Source organism: Branchiostoma belcheri, unplaced genomic scaffold (assembly GCF_001625305.1).
Source record: "Branchiostoma belcheri isolate BF01 breed outbred unplaced genomic scaffold, Haploidv18h27 scaffold8, whole genome shotgun sequence".
Lineage (NCBI taxonomy): Eukaryota > Metazoa > Chordata > Leptocardii > Amphioxiformes > Branchiostomatidae > Branchiostoma > Branchiostoma belcheri.
Window position 1 is genome coordinate 474,183 of NW_017804464.1, and position 11,172 is coordinate 485,354.

General features: G+C 41.0%; 2 protein-coding genes and 1 pseudogene across 2 annotated transcripts in view; 2 read left to right on the forward strand and 1 right to left on the reverse strand.

The window, feature by feature from the left end:
* Window positions 1-816: 816 nt before the first annotated feature.
* Window positions 817-1,717, forward strand: LOC109485998 (annotated as a pseudogene).
* Window positions 1,718-3,655: 1,938 nt separating this feature from the next.
* Window positions 3,656-9,750, reverse strand: LOC109486293 (tRNA:m(4)X modification enzyme TRM13 homolog). Its single transcript, XM_019790086.1, has 13 exons — window positions 9,608-9,750; window positions 8,977-9,023; window positions 8,768-8,834; window positions 8,468-8,533; window positions 8,119-8,188; window positions 7,822-7,928; window positions 7,444-7,522; window positions 6,856-6,944; window positions 6,626-6,704; window positions 6,202-6,276; window positions 5,542-5,857; window positions 4,894-5,142; window positions 3,656-4,345 (listed from the first exon to the last, which is right to left on the reverse strand). Exons 1-13 carry the CDS (start codon window positions 9,734-9,736, stop codon window positions 4,150-4,152), a joined length of 1,569 nt encoding a protein of 522 aa, XP_019645645.1. The 5' UTR covers window positions 9,737-9,750; the 3' UTR covers window positions 3,656-4,149.
* A 243-nt stretch (window positions 9,751-9,993) lies between these two features.
* LOC109486258 (patched domain-containing protein 3-like) overlaps window positions 9,994-11,172 on the forward strand; it is a 6,705-nt gene continuing 5,526 nt past the window's right edge. Inside the window, exon 1 of the mRNA XM_019790007.1 lies at window positions 9,994-10,168. The gene's annotated coding sequence lies outside the window, so the exon portion shown is untranslated. The remainder of the gene's footprint in view (window positions 10,169-11,172) is intronic.

Genomic DNA, 11,172 nt, shown 5'->3' on the forward strand with positions numbered 1-11,172 from the left:
GGCTCACATAACATCTTTGAGCCCCGGCAAAGATGAAGAAAAAGATGAAGTATGTAATGTGGAGGTTAACGATATCGCAACGGTAGCATGCTATGATATTTCCTCAAATATCTTGACAGAAGCAATATTATAGCAACATTAAACTGACAAAATACATAGATTATGGGGACGTTGCGTTATTCTGTAAATACGTATACGATAAACGATGTGAAAAGAACTAAACGATAAAACGCAACGCCAATTCACAATTACTACCTCTATTGACCAAACATTTTATCTCAGGCCAATCTGCTCTCCGTACAGTACTCTTTAAACTTTTTTGCTTTTTTTCTAATTCTAGACATCCGTCTCCGAGGTGGCAGCGGCGTCCATGAGGGGAGAGTTGAGGTGTTTTACGACGGCCAATGGGGAACGATATGTGATGACGCCTGGGGCATTAATGACGCACATGTAGTTTGTCGTCAGCTGGGCTACCAGCGTGCACAGGAGGCGACACAAAGCGCCTCTTTCGGCCAAGGCACGGGTCCAATATGGCTGGATGACGTGGCCTGTGCCGGCGATGAGGCGGACATATCCCTCTGTAGACACCGGGGATGGGGCAGTCATAACTGCGGGCACCATGAGGATGCCGGAGTTGTCTGCCACGGTAGACCGGTCGGTAAGTAGACGGCTTAATTCTTTAGTCTCCTGTGCAGACATCTAGCGGGGCAGAGTTTGTTTCTACGTACCTGGGGATAGAGCGACGGTTTTTGGGGGGAGAGATGTTTAAAGGCGTAACTAGAAAGGGCGTGGCATAACTCTCTCCCTCGCAATAGAATGAAAGACCTTTATTGTACGTGTTTATGCTCTTACAAGCGAAGTGCAGTGAACCAAGGACATTATGTATAATGTTCTTGAGTGAACCTTCGCGTATCAGCATTCTCCCCTCCAAAATAAACGTCACCGCTCTAGGAAGTCTGCGAAAGAGGCTAATAACATTCTTCATTATATCGTTTGTGTTCAAATTTTGAGAGCCAAGTTCGGACCGTGATTGCAACAGAAAACAATATATAGAAAGGCCATAGAGAGCTCGAGTTTTAACAATGGAACAGTAGTAAAATAACAAGTGATGTGAATTGAGATCCATTGTTTTTCGAAATATACCGTACTAACAGTACATTCATAATTCATCCAGTCGCTTGATAAATTTTCTAATACTGACAACAACAGTAAACAAAGTCTTTATTAAGAACATGACAATTGGAGAATTAATTTTTGATATTAGATCCTGTTTTTTTTTGTCAATGTAGATCCATGCGCCGACTACGCTGTACTGGATGAGCCATGGAGGAACGTCCAACAAGTGAACGATGGTGACGCGTACGCGGATCGGTGTGATGACGGGTTTGCTGGAGAGTGGTACCGCTTCATGGAGCCAGCGGGGACCGCCATGCCCACAGAAGCACCCCCGAGCTCGTACCGATGCGGCACGGACGCCCCGATGTGGATGAACGGAGGGCACCCCACCCTTGCTGACGGTGAAGTCTCCCGCCAGGCATGTGGCTACTGGGTTGGTAACACCTGTCGTTTTCAAACAACCATCCAGGTGCGGGCCTGCAGCGCCGGCTACTTCGTGTACAAACTACCTGCACCTCCTGGGTGCTCAATGGTCTACTGCGGGGCGTCAGAAGGTGAGTGTGACGTATTTACAAGCTTTCAACCAGAGATATCCATATGATGCCGAGTAAATAAGACGGAAATTAGTACATTTCTTATATGTTGGAGCAAAGTTGAGCTTCACTGTGTGTTAAACTATAACAATCTTGGTTGCGTCAGTGTACGTCATTCGGTCGCAGCTATATTGTCATTGACACGTCGTTTTTTTTTTAAATTTTATTTCCAGCTTCAGCTCAGCAAACTACTGAGATACCCACGACAACATATCCAACCAGCACCACAGTCCGTACTACACAGGCCACATCCACACAGTCACAGGTGTCTTCCTCTCCCCGGCTGACACAACTGTCAACTCTTCCAGAAACAACCACTACAGACCAGACGACACATCAGTCAACTCTTCCAGGAACGACTGCTCCTGAACACCCCTGGCCCACTAACAACCAGACGGCACAATGGACAACTCTTCCAGGAACAACTGTTTCTGAACACCCCTGGCCCACTAACAACCAGACGGCACAATGGACAACTCTTCCAGGAACAACTGTTTCTGAGCACCCCACTAACCAGACGGCAACTCCCCCAGAAGCAACTGTTTCTGAACACCCCTGGCCAACTAACAACCAGACGGCACAATGGACAACTCTTCCAACAACTGTTTCTCAATACCCCACTAGTCAGACGACACAGCAGTCAACTCTTCCAGGAACAACTGTTTCTGAACACCCCACCGACCAGACGACAAGACTAGCAGGTATGGATGCACTATCTTCATTAAACACCTTATTTGCTGTTTTAAATATTATAAGTTGCACTTTTTTTCACACACACGTTGTAATGCGTTGATACATTGTAGCTCATAGTCTGTATCCAACAGTTGTTATATGTACAAATCATGTCATTCTGATACAGGGGGTTCATGGAACAAAACCAAGCCGCGCGACATCGTCATCGCCCTAGTTTCTGCGGGCTGTGCGGTGGGTTTAGTCGGTATGTGTGGCGTGTTGCTGTACTGTGTGAAGAGACGCCAAAAAAGACGGCAAGTGGCTCAACATCCGCAGGACTGAGATGAAGAAACCGTTCCACCAGGTACAAAGTAAAGCCTTGGTCACAACTCGCCGTACGTGCTTTTTCTGAAAACGTGGGGAAGGAGTGGCGTCGACACACGTCACTCGCACGGTTGCGCAAGGCGTAAGAGTGGGGTCTGCACGCCACGGCTGGCCGTGAGCGCTTGCGTGCATCGTACGTTGCGCAAGTGGTCAGTTGTACGTGCTTACAACGTAAGATGTCTGTGCGATTGCAACTTTACCGTAAGGAGGCCGTACTCACACGTGATTCTTCCGTACGGTACGTACGGGACACGCGCGTCGCTCGTACTCGCAAGGACGGGTGGTGAATCCGCAGACCGCACGCAGAAAAAGTTTTACATGCACTTTAAGTTCTACGACGTGTCTGCGTGCCCCCAAATCCGTAGGATTCCGTTCGGAGGCGGTACTCACCACGCACGGATGCCCTACGTTTGCCCACGTTTTTGCACGTAGACAGCACGCAGAAGCACGTACGGCGGGTTGTGACTAGGGCTTAAATGTGATCTAGTGTTTGACCACGTGAACAAAACAAGCAGAATATTTTATATTTCCAAGGCCATGTGTCACTGTGTGTGCAAGCGAGTTTTGAATTGTTTGTATTCATACCACCTGTGTGTACAATTTAATTTACGTTGTTGAATAGTACTAGTAATTCTCTTCACAGTGTTAACTTGTGTTAATAATGGCATGGATTTTGTTCTGTTTGTATTCATACCACCCCTGTGTACAATTACATTGTTGAATAGTAGTAGTTTTTAACTTGTTGACTTGTGTTGCTAATGAAATAGGTTTTGTTCTGTGTTTGACATGCTTATGTTTTGTTCTGTTTGATAATTTGTATATGTAAGATAAACAAGACAAGCAGAATATTTTAGTTTTAGTTATGACTCAGTAGCCTGCATATTATATGACATCCTTTACTTGTAAGTGGAGTAAAAATAGCAGGTCTAGATGTTCCTTTGCGCAGTATGGCTGTGGCGCTGTATGGTAATTCTTGAAGCTGTCCATGCAAATAATTTTACCATTGATTATACATTATACCAACGTCAACTTTTTTTGTGAAATCATTTAATTCCTTCCGCTGCCCTTAATTTGCTTTGTTTATGAGCTGATACAATGACTGTGTGTGTGTTTTAAAATATTTGTATTGATACCATCTCTTTGTACAATTATGTGGTTGATAATTAGAACATTTTGAAGTTACTGTACTGTGTCTGTGTTAACTTTCATACTAATGGTATGGGTTTTGTAATGTTTGAACTGGTTTTCAATGATTTAGTGATTAAATAAAAAGTGTTTTGTGTGTAATTTCTTCTTCTGTGTTTTATGTTTCCATTACATACATATACATTGTACTAATATATGTATTTGCTTCAAAATTCACAAAAGTACCAAAACATACGCCCTATGTTGTGTTGGCAGGTTTTCCCCTTGCTGCTACGATGGCTATATTTTCTAGTGACACGTCTGTCTCCACATAGCGGACCAGTTGTGTGTGGAAGTCTCCCTGCTGTAGGTACCACAGTCTGCCCTGGTCCAGCAGTCTCTTACACTGACGCCCTATCTCCTCTCTTTCTTCCACACTCCAGATGGCTGCTGCCCTGACGTGTCGCCAAAAAAAAGATTACTAGTGTTGGGAAACTTGATATCATCAATGATAATAAGTTGGTTCAGAGTTTAAACTGTGCGCAAGTGCAAATTAATCATTGTCTATAGACCATGTTTCATACATGACTACTAGATGTGTTTCAAAGTTTCAGAATAAATGCCATGACAAAGATGACAGAGGGTCATCAAAATGTCAGCTCTTGTTAAACAAGTTTGAAGTTAAAAAATTTCCAGTCAAGATTGCTACATCCGAAAATAATTTTATCAGGTTGGTAGGATATGTATTATGTTTCGATGCCTGTCAGACATCTTCCTCTGAGCTTCTGACTGGAGTACTGCTATAGGAGTGCCAACTACCTTGTCTACATATAGGCAAGAAGCTGTACTCCAGTCAGAATTCAGCTCTGAGGAAGGTGTCTGACAGGCATTGAAATGCAAGCAGGTGAAAAACACAACGGGTTGTGTAAGAAGAAAATCCCTTATATCCTAAGATTGTTATAAGCTACAATATTAAGTATCTACTAGTAACTACAACACCTACTTTGATTGTTCATACTTTTCCTCCTCTCCCTCTTCACCACTGTTCTCCTCCTCCTCTTCCTCTTCATTTCCTCCCTCGTTCTTGGTTTGACCTCTTGCGAACCCACATGTTGCCCAGCTTGACATGCTCCTCAGTGTGTAGAAGTCGTCTTCAGTGAAGCCTATGTTAGCAAAGAAGCCATTCCCCACATAACTTGCCCAGGTACACCGGTGATGACAGCACAGGGCTATCAGAATACCCTCCACTTGGCTGAATGAGACAACAAGAAATGGGATATATTTCAGTTGACTACAATTTTACACAGAGGTTTTATTTTTGGTGCTTCTGTCCATGGATGCTAAAAATTAAGGAAATTGATTTTTATCTTAAAGTTTACTATTTTTCCAACAGAATGTCCCTAACCAAAGTTATGTACATATTTTCACCTTAGTCTAGTAGTAAAGAAATTGGTGATAAGTGCCTTTTCCAAAGTCAAGACAAAACTGAGCAATGCGAAGTCAACAATCCTAACTACAAGGACACCATGCATTAATTCTAAAACCAATCAACGGTCGTCCTTAGATCACCTTTACAAGTTCATCTGAGTTGGTAAATTATATGATAAAAAGTTGGAGAGCAGTGTAATTTCAATATACATGTACTCTTCACCTTGTACTCTGAGCGTCTTCCTCCTTTAATCTCTTGGATGGAGGACTGGAGCTGCCATCTGTCCCTGATGTCAACAATACCTTTTGTTTACCATCCTCCCAGTCCTCCCTTTGTTCTTCTGTATCCCTGACGATGGTTGAAGTTGCACCATCTACTAACTGCCCTGCTGTTGTGCTGTTCCTTTGGGCTGTGCTTTCTGATGCTGAGTGTTCTCTTGAAGCTGATTCGCCCACTGAGGAACTAGGTGAAACATCTTTGGGGGCGTTTCTTGAACTTTTGCAGGGAAGGGTCTCTATAAGACATCTCAGGGTAAGATCTGGTGAAAGACAGAAGTAATATTTCAATGGAAGATCATCTTACTGCAAGGTAAGCTGTCCAACACATATTTGTGGTATATGCAATAATGATACTATATTAGAATTGTGTCATGTGCAAATAAATCTTGTGCTCTCTAAGTAGATGTACAGTCCAAGTGAGTTTTTTTACATAATCATAACTAATAACTTATGAAAAGATAGAAATAGGCATAGTCAAAAGCAACACTTACATGCTCAGGAACAATTATGACTATTTTGTGTGTGTGCAGTGAAATAATCCCAAATGAAGGGAAGAGAGAATAAGAAAAAGATAATTCAGAAAAGAGGGAATAAAGAACATTACCTGTGGCAGCCCCACATAGATGTTTACTGATAGCTGCTATTGGGCCCTTGTGTTCAGCCATACTGGGCACCAATCCTAACAGAGAAAACATTGAGAAAGCCACTTAACACCTTACTCACTTGACTGAGGTTAAAATGAGTACCTAGCTTCAGTTAGGGACGTCCTATCAGTTGAGATGTAAAGCCTAAGGTCTTGTCTTTTAAGACAGCCACACCCTGAACACATTAAAGAAGGGACCACCACCTTATCAACAAGGGTAGAGATCATTTCCATTGCAAGTTTTGCAGTCTAGTCTTACACATCTAGTACTTACTGTAGGTAAGTACTTTCTGTGAAAAAAATTGATGTTTTACACATAAAGGTAGTTTAATTAATGGTTATGTGAAACAACAGACAAAAACATGGGCACAGCCTTCTAACGTACCTAGGTTTAGGTCCTCAATATCAACCTTCAGTCTCTCAAAGTCTGGTCCTTTCTCACCTCGACGGACATTCTTATCAAACTAAGAAAAACAAAGACAAAAACACATTGTTTTGTGTTGTGGGAAATCTGTTAATACTTCTACATGCAACAATGGACCAGCACAAAGGAATTTTACAAAAACTTATAGAATCATTTGTACAATGAAGTTGTTTATTTTCTTTCTTTCTCACCTTGTGTTTGGTGTTGGCCCTGTCAATCAAAATAAAGTGGGAGGTGGCTTGTTCTGGGAGGCACATCTGTACATAATGTGACAGCCTTCCTATAATAACAAACAGCTTATTAGTAAACAGGAAATTGCTCAGACTTTTTTCAGACTTCTGAAAGTACTTTGAATTCCTCCACATAATGCTCACTTACTTCACCCTGGGGTTGATCTCCCTATTTATCAACTGTCAAAATCACATCCCACCCACCATGCAATCCTCACTACTAAGAACAAACAGACAGAAATACACATAAAGCAATACTTCCAATAACAGGGTCTACAAAACAAATACTATAGTAACTGGTATTGAATGGATGGCCCATGTACATGAAACTCGTGATCAGAAAAGTATAAATGTGACAGAGTCAGAAGTTCATAATACAGTACTGTAAATTCATCATTTTGCAGGGACTTTTTTTACACACAAGTTTGTAGTTGAAACAATTCTGCAGTACATAGTACGGTAGAAATACAAATTGCCATCATGATTTTGCTGTAAGAGGTCTTCAGAAAAATAAAACCACTGCAAACATTTTCTACAAAATCTTCTCACCTCTTCCTGCTCCAAACTCCACAAAGCAGACATCAGACTTTAACAGATCTAAGCGATCCAGGTGACCGATAAGGGAAGCCTGCAAAACAGAAATTGTTCATGTCAAGACTTCTTGTATCAGTGGCAAGTTTCTTTAATATATGAATGGTTTATTTTATAAATTACACACATCGTACAAAACATACAGTAGCAGCCGTTATCGGCTGAAATGATGTATGATTTACATTACATTGTTAAAAAGCTCCACTCAGGTTACGTAGTATTAGGCAAACAATCACAAGGTAAGGGACAACTGTTAAAATCAGCGCCTGCAGAAGTATTATGGTTGTAATACATGTATATGTAGTTCTGAGTGAAGATGAGTACAGGTGAACATACTTGTTGTTTGAGGTGTTTGAGTGCTGAGGCTCCATTGTCTGGATCTTCAAGCATCTCCTTCATGCCCTCATGAGTTAGCACTGCGACAGGTATGTCTGAAACACTACCTGGAAAAGAAAACATTTCCTATTCTAACCATCATGAGCAATGAAATCATAACATTTCACACGTTTTTGTGCTACACTGTGTTGATTTCACTGTGACACCACAAAATACAATATGAATGTGTGAAAAAATGACTACTGTTGAAGCATATTTAGATAATATGTATGAAAACAAAACTGTTTTAAAAGTTACCTTTGTAAGCAGTTTGTACTCTTTCAACAAATGTCAGCAGTTCTTCTTTGCTCATGGAATGATGACTAATCTAAAAAAACAATTAAAAAAATGTTATACAAACACAAGAGTTGTTACATGTAGACTGTCACCACCATGAAGAATAATGACAATGGTTTTTGAACAATTTTTAGTATGATCCAAACTTCTTAAAATTTGTGTCTGGTGCAGGTGATTTTTAATGTGACCTGGACAAGTGCAAGTATGCAGAAAAAAGTATTTCAAATCCTGGATTTGATGCTTTACTCTATACAATAACAATTAGATAATAACAGTTACAATTGTCCTCATAATTATTATGGCACCATACCTTTGTATCTTCTTCTTTGCTCTGTGAACAGGTGAGACCAGAGTTCACACCTTTCTGAAGGTACACCTGTAAAACATTGTTATTAATCATTAGCTATCCAACACTTCAATATCAAACAATATCTTTTCATTTGCTACAAGTTTGAGTTGTTGCTTGCTCACTTTCTTCCTACAGTTAGAGCTATGAACAACTGCCACAATTCATAGTGAACTCATAATATTGTTTGGTCATTATACTCTACAGTGTGCTTTACACATGACAATATGTGATTAACCATGGTTAAAAAGCTGAAGACATTACTGGAGGAGGTCCTTGTCTTGAGTTGCATTTCTTGAGGTGTCTCTTGAGTTGGTCTTCATAACAGGTACTGGGGAAGGAGGAACAGTACATGTAACGTTACTTTATCAAGTGAAAAATATTCATAAACTAGAAACATGGCCATTATCTAAAAGTATGATTCAGCTATTAGCCTAATGTAATAAATACTTCTTCAAGCTTCTGGTACTTACTGATTTGGATCAAGGGGGCAGTTCACACGTTTTCGTCCTGCACCAATCTTGAAGTTGAAGAAAAAAAGAAACATTAGAGCTTGTCTTAGCAAAGAGAGCATCGTCTGCTTTGACTTGAGAAAACCATATTACTACTACTAATCTTGGCTTGGTAGTATTGGCATGGCACACACAGGTTGGATAATACCACACACCCGCAAAGTCCAATGACATAATACTAAGGACCTGTTCCACAGAAGATGGGCTCCGGTGTGTTTCCTGAAACATTACATGGCCTATAGTATAAAACTGCTACGGTGTAAAAAAAAAAAGATAAACAACGTGCATCATCCCACACGCATATAATTTTAGCAGACGACATTCAAAACTGTATTGTATATACAGCAAAGGGATCGTGAGTTACATCTGAGAACGTAAAGACACGGCTAACCACAATACTCATTTTTCTTTATGATCACTGACCTACTTCACCGAGTAATATTAATATCTAGCGGCAACCTTTACTTTCTCAGTGAGTAAACAAAACGACTCGACTTCTTTTGACATGCCCCCCTCCCCATGCATGCCGCGGAATTTACAACATTTCAAAACAAAGTAGTGGCCGGGAAAAATAATATAACGGCAATTTTACCTCGTTTTCTGGAGCAGAGTTGGCGTGCTCACCACAGTACTTCTTCCCCGGGCCGGGAACAAGCTTGCAAAAGCGCTGTTTTCTTTTTAAAAAGAAAGCACACCTTTCCTGATGCTGTAAGTCAGCCATCTTGGAATTGGACCAGCTCACGTTTTCCGAGGGATGTTCTTAATGATATTCTTTAGTTACAATATATGGATTAATGTTTTTCTAATAGAACCATACTTTTGCTAATAGCCATTTATAATTGAAAAGGTAACGTTTGATATCATATTTATGAACAATATAAACATATTGTAAGACATAACATCCTCCCTCGACGCGAAATAGAATATTCTGTTACCCACAATTCATATATTTATCTGACCCTGTTAGTGTTACACCTGCCTAACAACAATAGGTGAGTCTCTCAGTTAGGGACCTGCGATAGTATAGCCGACCGTGTCTAAACCGGGCCGGCTTTGTAAGATTTACACAAAGAAGGATCTCTAGGTGGGAAGTTCTGGGAACACAATATGAAGATTTTAAGGAGATGACACAACGCTGCGGACAAGAATTAAGGTAACACCTATAGGTTTTTGTGTCACCCCGTCTTAAGGAATATGTTAGCGGAAGGGCGTTTACAAAATGCCTTTGTCACTATGTACTCACGTCAATAGCTTTTAAGGCAAATACAGTAATGTGGGTGGTACCGGGTTCGAGACCAGACCGTTCCCGACAGTGCGTGTTCCCCGTCCTTGTTCGGTGCTCCCGGTTTCTTGTCGAAGAAGTGGCCCTTCTGTTCGCTCACTGAGACCTAAAAACTACTACAACATAAAGGTATTCTTTCAGTATAATTTTCACGGATAACATCCTATAAACATGTGTGATATAATCTATCTCGGCTTACAAATAATTATAGAAGGTGTGTCAAGTTCTCAATTTGGAATTATTCGGTGTTTTGGACTTAGATTCACGGTGGTATAGTTGTCTGGAATCTAGTCAAGTAGATCAGAGTTTGTATAGGGAAACACTTGTGCCACAGGAAGTATTGGTGTTGCCCTTGGAAAGTGACCTGCAAAAAAAGACGAAAATACAACTGTAGTATACGGAACATTTACGGTAGCTCTGATGTAATTGTTGCATCAGGCGAAGTCCAAAAAAGGAAAGAATCCCTACCTGCCTACCCCATTTTTTTCAGAGCTAAAAACCGGAAACACAGTATTTTTCCCTAGGCCTTATCGTGGTAATGGTTTTAATGTCGGTACGTCAACTCGTGTCAGAGAGATAAAACCGTCTAATTGGAAAATAATTCTGCTCTGCATGCTCAATATATATACTCGTGACTTCACAGGACACATGTAGGGAATGACATAAGGTGTTTAGATGTTGCATTAGGTAAGCCGTTTCGGACGTTCGAACGGCGACGTTAGCGTCCGTTCGACGTCCGAACGGCTACGTTAGGATCCGTACGTATACGTTAAGATCGACGACGTTCGATCACGTTCTTAGAATAAACGAGAGGTTTTTGAGTTGAAGTCTTTGTGTACGGACGTCTTTTTTGTGTGCTCTGTGTCCTCTTCTTT